Consider the following 12,149-nt stretch of genomic DNA (forward strand, 5'->3'; position numbering starts at 1 on the left):
CTAACGGGCTGGTAAGTTTGTTTAGCAGCAGAACGATCGAGGGTGTGAATTGTGGGTTTTGATATGAGCTCAATTGATGGAAAGGTGGGGAGCTAGGTCCGTCCATTAGTCAAAGCTGAGTGGTAAAAAGGCGTGGTTGTTGAGTGCGGAGAAGTGTGTGGTGTGTGATTATTTTATTTGGCTGCGGCCTGATCTTTCTTGCCTGGTCTCCGCAACTTAACTTCCTGCGAAAACTGGTTTACGAATCCTTGCTTTACTCGGGGTGCTCGAAATTAATCGAGGCTCTGGTGCATGTGGGCTTGCATATATTTCCAGGTTGGTTGAGGGGGTATTCGTTTATAGCGTTCGCTTTTCTTCTTTCCTCCCTTAGGCTGGCAAGAAAGAAAAGCCTTGCGCAAGATATTAAATTGTCATTGGGGGTACACCAGCTAGCTATTGAACGGCAATTGATATGATATAACGTACGGAGTATGTATGTATGTATGTATGTATGTATGTATGTATGTATGTATGTATGTATGTATCTTACATTACATGATGCATATGCAAAGGAGAAACCTTTTTCAAAAAAACTTGCCTTTTTCCATTATTCCGTTAACTAATATGAATAATAGACGACTCGACGGACATTTTCGTTTTATCTTTTCTTTGATTTTCCTAGCTGATGTGGCCCAATATCTAATCCACTTCGGAATGGAAAAGCTGGGGTGCGTGAAAAACCATCCATGGATTTGGGCGGCCTCAGGTTGCCGGAGCTAGTCAGTCGATCCGATATAGAACCTCTGATCAGACAAAAAGTGGATCTTAATCTGGGTTTTCTGAGGTGGTTTGAAGTTGAAGGCATGGGAGGTTGAAAGACAAGCCGGAATTCCAGCGCGGGGTAAGTAAGTATTCCTGTAAGTTGTCGAGGCTTTCCGGACCAGGTTTGAATGCCAGTCAGTCGGCGGAGACATGGTCATAACGAAAAGAACTGGGGATGATGGTGATAGATTACGAAAAGAGACCTTGTCGACAATCCCCCCACCTTGCGCAATTGGCCAATGTTGTGCATGCCATAACTATGTATCATTACCAGGTTTTCCGTCCTGGACCGATATTTTATACATGCTCACGAATTTCAATTAAAGCAGGATATACTGCCAGTTTCCTAGGTAAAATATTTCCCCAACTGCAAACGACTTCTTCTAAAAACACGAGATCCCGCTGGTCTGAGCCTGTCTGGTTTTCTCCCTCTTTTTGTTTTTACCCCTCACCTTTTATTTTACATGTCATAGCGCATGGGACATCGGAATTGGCACACAGTAGCGGCCGCGGGCAAGAGGAAATCAATGTTTAGGTTCATAATGTGTTGTTCTTGCGTTGTCGTGTGGCTGGAAATAAACACCCATCTTTGTACTGCTTTCTCCGCAAAGTTGGAGTAAACGGAGGCTTCTGATTTGATAGAATTTCATCTGATATTATTGTCGCTGGCTGGATATTGCTATGGAGGAAAAGGGGTGATATTATGTACTTGTGCGGCCGGTGTTAATCTGCCAGGTGTGGCGCCTTTTTTGATCGAGCCAGGGTTCGGAGCCAGCCAATCCAGAGCGCATCTGGGACGGTTTCCAATAATAACATCGACATTTTTACAATAGACCGTACCCTAGATACTGCAGGTAAGCGTCGGCAGACTATATATAAATGCAGATACATGTATATAGGTACTTGGGTACTTGAATTACTAAGTACTTTCTTGTCTATATCTGAAATTGTTGAGATTTTGGTCGGGCTGGTAGCTCACAGTGATAGTATTTAAGAGACACCGGACTACGATTGATATCATAGTCTCGTGGGCTTGTTTCAAGAAGGAACAGTCCATCTTCTAGACTGGTTCGAGCACCGACTCCTCCCTGAATCAGTCTCAACTTGCTCGTTCGAGTTCCAGTTCGTGATGGCCAGGTCCCACCAGCTACTGAAAGAGAGACACAGCTTAAGGGGCTTCATTGGTGCAGTCCTTGACATGTCAGAGGCAAACAGCCCAGCCGGGCAAAACGAAGTCGAGGAATCCTGCTGGCTGATTGGCTGGAACGCCCTTGGACGCCCTTGAACAAACGCCCTTCCTGAGCTCCAGCTTGTAAGTACTATACTAGCCCGGCGACGTCGAAGTTTCCTTTCGTTTGTATGATTCTCTCCTGTCTGTTATTATTATATGTTCGGTACTTGGCCTTGAAGGCGCCTGCCAATTCGAATTCCTCGAGATAGCCGCCCACGCATGACATCAACATCAACGACCGCCTGGTAACATCAAACATCCATCAAACATCGTCTCCTGCCTGTCCATAGTTCACCATCTCCGTCCTCGTCTTAACCTCCATAGCATCCTTCTAGTCTACGTCCGTATGTTGTAGCAGTTTTGTTCGTTCTCTTAATCAAGAGGAAATCAAACTGCATGGGAGAAAAGAACGGCCTTTAAAGGAACCAAAAAAACCTGAGCGACAGAGCTCTTAAACCAGCCAGGACGACACTTTTACCCGCTCAAACCGTGAACTCCCAACCGCTAATTGAACCCGTCTATCGCCAACTTCACAAAACATCATATTCCGAGTCTAAAACAGCGTCCTTGTAAATCCCGAACAGCCTCGATCCTCGCTTTCCTCGCAGATGCAGCTTCGGCGCCATTAGTTCCCGTCGTTAAATTTCCCATTGCTGGTACTCTACTCTTGCTCTTTGCCCTCGCTCGTAACCGCTACCTTTTCCACCTCCGAACAGCGCTTTTATCCGGGTTCTTTTACCAGCATTTCGCACAAGCGAGGAAGCAAGGGGATTTTTTCGTATAGAATTGGGTTTTTACCAGACGAGGGGACGGACGACTCGGAAATTTGGGGATCTTGGTCAGCAAGCTATCGTATTCAGGAACACCCGAGACAATATTTCCGGACCACGATTCGTCGATTCTCTAGCCACCACCACTACTACCACACCGATATCGACACCTCTCTAGCCACTCGTCGCTGTCGCCCTGTTTATCGAAGTTTCGTTCTGCTGTTGTGCGTATATACATAGCTCCGTACATTACGGGTGGGGTTTCGTTTCCTCTAAACGGGCACAAGGGGCGTGGATCGTATAGCCCGGTGGCGTCCCATGGTGTTCTTACTCCGGTGACCACGAATCTTTTATCCCGTTTATCTTCCAGCATCAATTATATTTGAGACTGCAGAGATCCGGTTTCTTCTAGTTTCTGTCCCCTGGCCTGGGAGTGCCGTACGTCCCGAAAGCTTCATATATGAAGGTGAATTAACAGCTCCCTGCACTTGTGGCTTTCCGTGATTAGTGTGCCTTGGCACCGTTATTGCTTGTTATCAAAGACATATCGTCTACCAACAGGCTACATACTAATATTCTTTATGATATGATATATATAGTCTGCCACACAGTCTCGATATAACCGTTATCCTCAGCCGACTACCGACCAGACGTTCCACAGCCGGGAGGCATCGCTAGGGGACAATGATCATGTTACAGCAGCGATTGGAGATTTGTACGGGGGCTCTGACGAGGATAATCACGATGCCGAGGACCGGCATCACCGTCACCATCAGAGAAGGCCACATCAGCAAGGCCAACAACCAAGCATTAGATACCATCACTCACACTCATCACAAGCTCTTCCCGTAACCCCACCTCAAACACCAACAAAATCAAGAAAAAGCCCTAGCAGTGGCAGCAACCAATCAAGGACACCACCTCACATGGATAACACATCACCATCTTCCTTATCCGGTTCCTCTTCGACATTACGGGTGCCAGGGAATTCTCCGAATGCGAACCAGGCGTTTCCCCTGAATAACATCGATTATGAATCAAATCCAGATGCTGTGCAGCAGGAATTGGAGAATCTACAGGCGTTACGACGGCTCTCCATGGACGTTAGCAGCGTGGCAAACGACCCGGATCTACCGAGCTTTAACAATTTCTTCCCCTCTGTTGCGCCAAAGGGCCGGGCCGATGACGACGATGCTGCCAGGCTGTTTTGGGTACCTGCGAGATTACATCCCGAGCTTGCACCTAAGGCGTTCAAGAATTTCGTGGAATCGCGGGTTGAGCAGATTCGTGAGCATGAAGGGAATTTAACGACCGATGGATTGCAGACCGGACCGAGTTTGAGGAGGAAGAAGTCTATGTTGTCGCGGCAGATTGATACTGAGGGAAAGGCCGCTGAAGGTTATGAGGATGGAGCGGATAAGTTGAGAAGGAATAGGTCAAATTCTGAAGGGGAGCAGGTTTTGACGGTATCTGAGTTGGGGGAGGTGCTGGGTAAAAAAGATCCCGTGGATTTGATGAGGCAGATGAGTTTGAGTAAGGCTGAGAAGGCGCTAATGGGTAAGGCGATCGGTCTCCATTTGGAAAGTGATTGTTAGCTAACGCGTGTTAAAAGGTGATCCGGGACAAGATGAGGATGATCAACCCATATTTCCAGCACCACCACCAGGAGGTTCTTTGCGAAGGTCAACAAGGACAGCTCTGAGACGAGGCAGTATTCGAAAGGGTGAACGAGTGGCACCGTCTTCCAGGCGAGCTAAACTTGCGGCAGCAGAGGAAGGAAAGGATGAACCTGAGTTCAAGCTTTCTCGTGTTAGAACGGAGCCTATTCCATCGATATCGATATCCTCTGAGGATGAAGAGACCAGGCCTCAGAGCTCTAGCTCTCGGCAGCAAGAGATGACGATGAAAACCCGAATGCGACAGCCGGTATCTCCCGTGTCTCCGATTTCGCCTGAAGAACCTAAACGCCAGGTCGCCGCGCCTCCTGGTATATCTCAACGACCAACCTCACCACCTGATCAACCGACATTGGAAAGAATGGCGAGGTCGAGGTCGGAGCCAGAATCGCCTTCGCCGCCTCCATGGGAACCCATGCCTCCAATTCCACCACAACCCGTTAAAGCCGACCGAAAGGAGGTATCATCTTCGTCGCAACGTATCTTGAAAGAGCCACGGGGAGCTCCACCCAACGGGCAGCTTCCTACTCCACCGCCTGCACCATCTCCTCCTACAACCTCTGAATCATCAACTAGCAAGCAGAAACGTCCGACCTTGAAACGAGGATCCCCTGGAACTAGTAGCTATGAGCCGACAAAAGATGCGACACCTTCACCTCCTACTTCCTCACAACAAGCTGTCGAAGTCAAGCGAAAGGAGTTACCGAGTCATGGAGGCCAACAAGTACCGCATAAAGAAGTTGGCAGGAAATCCAGTTGGTCGTGGTTAACGCTCGGTGGTGATGGAGATAAGGAAAAAGAGAAGGAGCGAGAGAAGGAGAAGGACTCGGGTAGCAAGAAAGTCCGGAAGGCCAAGTCTATGGAGAAGGATAGGGATCGTGACGATGAGAAGGAGAGAAAACGCGAAATAAAACGTGAGAAAGAAAGGGAGCGGGATAGAGAACGACCCAGCGATCGAGAGCACGCCCGACTCGACTTGTTACAAAAATCCATCGATGGACCTAAAAAACGCGAAAGCATTGACGGCAGCTCCGCCCGACCATCGATGGATTCTCTTGAACGCGAACGAGACAAGGAGAAAGAAAAGGCTAGTCGTAAGGCTTCGGGATCCGATAAAGAGAAAGAGAAGAAGGAACCCGGCATCTTTTCATCGATATTTGGCGGTTCGAAGAAGAAGCAGGAAGAAACGAAGTCGAAGTCGAAGCAGTCGAACCTGGCTGTCCCCTCGGGTCGGAGCAAATCCCCTCCGGCGCAGACCTATTATTATACGCGTTTCCCGATACACATTGAGAGAGCTATATATAGGCTGTCACATTTGAAGCTGGCGAATCCGAGGCGACCGTTGCTGCAGCAGGTGCTGTTGAGTAACTTCATGTATGCGTATTTGGCCAAGGTGCAGCAGATGCAACCGCCTAATGCGGTTCAGGGAGCACAGCAGCAGCAGCAAATTCAGCAGCAGCAGGCCCAGCAACAACAAGCCCAGCAGGCTCAGCAGTACCAACAACAGCAACTTGAGCAACAATATCACCACCAACAGCAGCACGGAGGTGCTCAAGCTGATGTAAATAACCCCTTAAGGGCCTTGATGGTATCTCGAAATTGGCTTTTACTAATTAATCTTTTAACAGGGCGACGACTCGCAACAACTGGACTCGGATGAAGAGGACTACGACTTTGACGACGACGGGCGGGACGATAGGCCGTATGACTCGCAGCAAGGCTATAACGCACGGACCGCATCGAGAGAAGCTTCGAATAGCAACGGAGGCGGATATCACCAGGACTACGATGGTGGCGGGTATGGGTACCAAGGCCATGACCAACAATACCAACAAGACCAGCAGGATTACTACCAGCAACAGCAAGGCGGTGCTGTCAATGGACACCCAGGGAATGGAGGGTACCATGAGAAGGATTACGATTACTACCAAGATCATGAAGGGTATGATAGACACGGAGATGGGAGAAGGTATGAAGGCGGTGGTGGGAGTGTAAGTGGAAACAGATATCATCATCAACAATCGATGAATGATGATAGGGATAGAGATTATTCGGATGAGATGTGGTAGGGCTGTTTTTGAGCATTACTTTCGTATTTTATCTTCGTTTCTTCTGTTTTTTTACATTCTTTTTCTTTTCTCTATCAGTATTACCTCTTGCCTTTCTATTCGCTTGATCACGAAGGCCCTTTCTTTCGTCATCATCATCGTCATCATCATCTTCTTCTTCTACCCCCTTTCTTCTACTACTTCTTTTTTCTTGGATAGCGATGCCGTGTTTTTTGGGTGCATGCATATATGCCCCTGTGATTGTTTCCAGCTGCTATGCTTTCTGTCCTTTTTTGGTAGTATGGGGAGGGAGTTCTTTCCACGAGCAGAGCGGAGCAGAGCATCTTCAGTAGCATGAGAGGATGTACATAAATGAGCATAGAAGTACAGCCTACTAGCATTAGCTGTGGTATTATACCATATCATGGCGATGAATGAAAGATGAGAATACATACACACACCCACAAACTTACTTCCTTCTAGTCCTTCACAGCATGTCCTATACATGTAGACTAATACTTACGTCCTTCGAATACGCGTATACATTAGAATATAATATTGTATGGCATGTGTTGATCACGTTGAGCGGATCACCGTGATATATGGTCGGAGTGCAGCCCTTGAACGAATTGATCAATATAAATCAACTCTCCAAAATACTCAAGCGCCCTTCGGAATACTTATATTTCCTACCTTCTGATCCTATATACCACCCTTAATATTAATATCGACCCGACCGCGTTCCCTTGTCCCTTCAGCTTCGTACTTCTAGCTGCTGGAGTCGACCGGATTAATTCGCTAGACTGCTTTTGGCTGGGCTGACAAGGGACAGCAACCAGGCGAAAAGGCCAGCGAGACGAGATGAGACAGTCCGGTACATATACACCTCACACCACCACCAATACGAATACCACCCTGCTGAGTAACAAACGCCTGCCTTCTAACGACCTTTCTCCTTTCCGCTCCCTTTTCTTTTCTTTTCTTTTCTTCTATTCCTCTGCTTCCAATTTCTCCCAATTGAAAGCACCCTTATCAGGTATTTTTTGTTGAATACTCGTTTGTTGTCGACACTACCGTCAAACTGTCGTCATTAAGCCGATAACCCACAAATCCTTCAAGTGCCTGTACCCCCTTAGGTTGACCACTACACGGTATTGCTGAATCGCAACAACCATCGATAACATCCAACCATGACTTCCGAAAACTCCAACGGCACCGGTAACCCCGTCCCCGAAGTCGCAATTGACGCTCCAGCCCCCGCCGAGGCTACCTCGTCTGAGACCCCCGCTAGCAGGATGCAAAAGCTTCACGCAGCACACGCCGCAGCACACGCCGCTACTGTTGAAGACACTGTCGACGAAGAAGACATTTTACACCCTGGTTCCAAGTCGGCCATTGCGACTGGTCAAGCTACTCCTGTCATCGATGGACCACTCCCTTCCTCTTCCTCGAAGAAAGCTGCTCAACAACCCTTCGATATCAACTCCACTGAATCGTTCCCAGAATTGGGTTCCAGTGGCCCCGGAAAGGGCAAAGGTCAAGGACCGGCTGCTCCACCCACTTGGGGTGTCAAGATGTCCGGATCGCCTGCTATCGTTGGCAGTGTCGCACCGCCTGCTCAACAAGCACCGAGGACCACGCTGCCGTTGATGTCGAACGATGTTAGCGAGATGATGAGCATCGATGTCGAGGATCAAATTCCTAGGAACCAGTGGAAGAGACCACTCGGAGAGATCATCAGTGATATCAAGAAGAACACAGGAGCTAGGATTGATGCATCTACTGCCGGTTCGGGAATGATCACCTTCATTACGAAGGGTAAACCGGATTCTGTCTTGAAAGCTAAGACCTTGCTAAGACAAGCTATCTGCCGTAAAGTGAGTTTCTATTCCCATTCTTCTCTTGTGGGCTTGGTGGTGGGTAGAGGGGGAAATTGGAAGGAGTGGTGATTGGAAGTTGAGGTCTGGAGCCACGGATGCCTTAGCATCGCGTATGCACATACCCGGCGGGTGGTCGCATTAGGGCGCTGAGGCCCTTCACAGTGGCCCTCGGACGTCACAATCTACAGGCGAGACTCTGTGCTAATGACTTGCATAAAACTACAGACCCAGAAGAATCATCCGATTCCTGTCAGTACCCGGAAGCACATTATTGGACCCAAGGGTGCCACTATTCAAGGGATCACTCAACGAACTGGATGTCGTGTTCAAATCCCGCAGGTTGAAGAAACCGAGGGATTTGACGACCCGTTTGCTGAGGAAGAACCGATGGTTGAAATTAGTCTCGAGGGAGATGTAGATGCTATCAGAATGGCCCTGCAGGAAATCAACCAGATCGTTGGGCAGAAGGTATATACGAATGCTGCGCAGCGACGAGAGTATTTGATACGATGCTAATTATGATCAAATTGATAGACTTCGCACGTGAATGTCAAGCTTCCGTTCACGACTTTCCCCGGGCAGTTCTTCCCGTTCCTCGCCGGTCCCCACAATGCGAACATTACCGAGCTGGAGGAGGGCAAGGACCTTAAGATCCGCATCCCGCTCTACAGTACATCCGAGTCCTCCAAGGAGTTCTCAGAACCACCTGTCCCAATTATGCTGTCTGGCGAGAGGTCTGCTGTCCAAGAGGCTCGTGCCAAACTTGAGGAGCAAGCTGCACAGCTACGTGATGTGTTCCAGTCTATCTCCATCAACATTCCCAAACAACAACATCGATTCCTTGTTGGCGACCGAGGAAAGACTATTGGTGATATCCTCTTGGAGTCTGGATGCAGTGTCGTAGTCCCACCACCCCACATCCTACACGACTCAGTCCTCGTGATTGGGCCACGCGACAAGATTGGAAATGGTGTTACATCTGTTATGGCCAAGGCCAACTCGATGAGCTTCGACACGCTTGATATTGCCAGAGGCCACGCTGTCGCTTTCGCTAACGATATCACCCGTCAACGACGGCACGCTCGTGACTTGGCGAGATATTTCCGCAAGACTAAGGAAGTGCAGAAAATCGAAAGTGAACATGACGTCCAGATCGTGATTCCCAAGACCGATGTCCTTTATGATGTTAACACTGGTGTTAACTTTGAAATTACTGGCAAGACGGCAGAGAATGTGAAGAAGGCTAAGATGAGCGTTATTAACATCGTCAATAACCATCCACCGTCTCGCCTCAGCTATGTCGATATCGAACCTCTTTTGCATAGACATATCATTGGTGCTAGGGGCCGAAACTTGCAAAAGATCAAGGACGACCACGGTGTTGAAGTTTTATTCGCTGATGAGGACGACCAAGACTCGGAGATCGTTTTGGTTTATGAGGGTGCTACTGGCGCTCAAGCTCCAGCACAGGAGGCTGCGGCCACTGAAGCCTTGGAAGCGGTCAAGGATTTGTTGCTGAAGATTGCCAGCGATCAGGCTGACTTGAAGACGAAGGTCTTGAATATTCCTGCCAAGTATCACGCAAAGATTGTTGGCCCGAAGGGAACCACCTTGAACGCCTTCACTGGTGGATCCGATGCTACAGTTAAAGTTACTGTTGGTGCGCCAAAGTTGAAGCCAGGCCAACCAGCCTTGACTCCGGCTGCCGCTGCCGCTGCCGACGATACTATCACCATCCGTGGCCCTTCTGCTGAGGTTGAGCGCGTTGCCAAGAAGATCACTGACTTCGTGGAGGACACAAAGCACAATGAGGTTCTTAACTCGTACACCATTACCTTTGAATTCCCCCAGAAGTTCCAGAAGAATCTTGTCGGCAAGGGCGGAAGCAACATCAGCAAGTACCGCGATGAGTTGGGGGTTCAGATTGATCTTGACAAGGACAATGTTACGATCAAGGGAATCAAGGCGAACGTCGAGGAGGCCAAGGTTCGCATCCAAAGGCTCGGCAAGAAGTTGGAAGATGAAACTACCATCAGCGTTATTGTTGCACCTGAGTACCATCGTACTATCATCGGACAGGGCGGCAAGTTCGTCAAGAGGCTGGAGGGGAAGTACTCCGTCAGGATCCAATTCCCCAAGGTCGGACAGGACAATTCAAGCGATTTGGCCAGCGATGCCGGCGGAGCCGCTCCGCAGAGGTCGCAGGCACCCGACGAGATTGTGTTGAGGGGTCCTAGCAAGGGTGTCAAGGAAGCCAAGGACGAAATCACGGAGTTGATTAAATATGAGCAAGAACATGGTCGGTCTGTTGCTATTAGTGTTCCAGCCCGAGTTCTGCCGCACATTATCGGAGCCGGCGGAAAGGTCATCAACCAGATTCGCGATGATTCCGGCGCCAAGATCGATCTTCCACCCCAGGGTTCGACTGATGCTGAGTTCGTTGAGGTTAAAATCAAGGGCACTAAGGATCAAATTGCGAAGGCCAAGGCCGCCATTTTGGCTAGTACCAAGGAGGTCGAGAACCAAGTCGTCAGGGTGCTTAGCGTGGACAAGAAGTTCCATAGAGCTTTGATTGGTACCGGTGGTAGGATTTTCTCCCGGAAGCCACGTGATTATTATGAAGTCAAGAGACTAATGGAAATTGATAGGTCAAATTTTGAGCAACATTGTTGTCAAGTGCGGCGGACCTTCGGACAAGAGCGCCCAAGCTCGCATGGTTCGCTTCCCGCACCATGATGTCACTGAAAACAACATTAAGGTCGAGGGCGCTGCCGACGTTGTTGACAAGATTATTCAAGAGTTCGAAGCCATCATCGCCGTCGAGAAGGACAAGGTCACGATCGTTGTGGACGTGCCAGCCGATAAGCATAGAAAGCTCATTGGCCGTGAGGGAAGTGTCCGCAAGGAGATCGAACGTACCTTTAACGTTACTCTTGATATTCCACGACAACGTCAAGACGGTGGGGAGGCTCCCACTGGCGTCAAGATTTTTGGTACTGCTGAGAATGTTGAGGAGGCGAAGGAACACATCTTGAAGTTGACTAAGGACCAAGACGCGACCAACGTCTCTGTTCCCAAGTACTTGCACCACTCTCTATCCGACGGTGGCTCGCTTGCCAGGACCTTCAGGAACAAATACAGTGTTGACATTGGCTTCAGCGGTGAAGTGCCACCGAAGCCTAAGGGTCAACAGGGGGGTAGGAAGAGGTCTCCCGATTCCACACCGTTGATTACTGATGATCCATCCGAGAATGCATCCAACATTTCTTGGGAAGTCGTTGACAACACTGCTGCTGCTGAAGAAGGTGGCGAGGTTACCTGGGTCCTCCGCGGGGCGACTGAGGATATCGCCAAGGCCGCCGGGGAGCTTCAGAGGTTGATTGACGACGAAAGTGGAAAGACTACGACTGGATACTTGTTCCTACCCGACCCGAGCAAGTACCGATATGTTGTCGGGCCTGGTGGAAGTCAAGTCAACTCGATTAGAAGGGAGACAGGTTGTAAGATTACTATTCCGAAGGAACAAAGCGACGAGGCTATTGTTATCAAGGGTAGTAAGGATGGTGTTGAGAAGGCGAAGGAGATTATTGTTGAGTTGGTTCACGGCGGGAAGGGAAAGGGCGGCCGCGCTAACGGAGATTAGAAGTCTCGAATGGCGCAGGTTTTCTCTTGTGAGGACGAGTTGGGGGGCAATTGGTAGGGTTGTGACATTTTTTGGTTCCCCTCCACTTTTTGACTCTAAA

At 49.1% G+C, this 12,149-nt stretch overlaps 2 protein-coding genes across 2 annotated transcripts; both read left to right on the plus strand.

Moving 5' to 3' along the window:
• Positions 1 to 3,262: 3,262 nt before the first annotated feature.
• On the plus strand, positions 3,263 to 6,547 carry DFL_000601 (uncharacterized protein; the record flags this gene model as incomplete). The annotated part of the gene is made up of 4 exons (XM_067635355.1): positions 3,263 to 3,268; positions 3,402 to 4,359; positions 4,415 to 6,039; positions 6,107 to 6,547. The coding sequence occupies 4 exons, from the start codon at positions 3,263 to 3,265 to the stop codon at positions 6,545 to 6,547; spliced, it is 3,030 nt and encodes a 1,009-aa protein (XP_067495143.1).
• A 1,169-nt stretch (positions 6,548 to 7,716) lies between these two features.
• DFL_000602 (uncharacterized protein) lies at positions 7,717 to 12,049 on the plus strand (the record flags this gene model as incomplete). Its single annotated transcript, XM_067635366.1, has 4 exons — positions 7,717 to 8,403; positions 8,632 to 8,874; positions 8,941 to 10,990; positions 11,055 to 12,049. The coding sequence occupies 4 exons, from the start codon at positions 7,717 to 7,719 to the stop codon at positions 12,047 to 12,049; spliced, it is 3,975 nt and encodes a 1,324-aa protein (XP_067495144.1).
• Positions 12,050 to 12,149: the final 100 nt, after the last annotated feature.

The sequence above is a fragment of the Arthrobotrys flagrans genome (assembly GCF_004000055.1).
Source record: "Arthrobotrys flagrans strain CBS H-5679 chromosome Unknown unitig_15, whole genome shotgun sequence".
NCBI lineage: Eukaryota > Fungi > Ascomycota > Orbiliomycetes > Orbiliales > Orbiliaceae > Arthrobotrys > Arthrobotrys flagrans.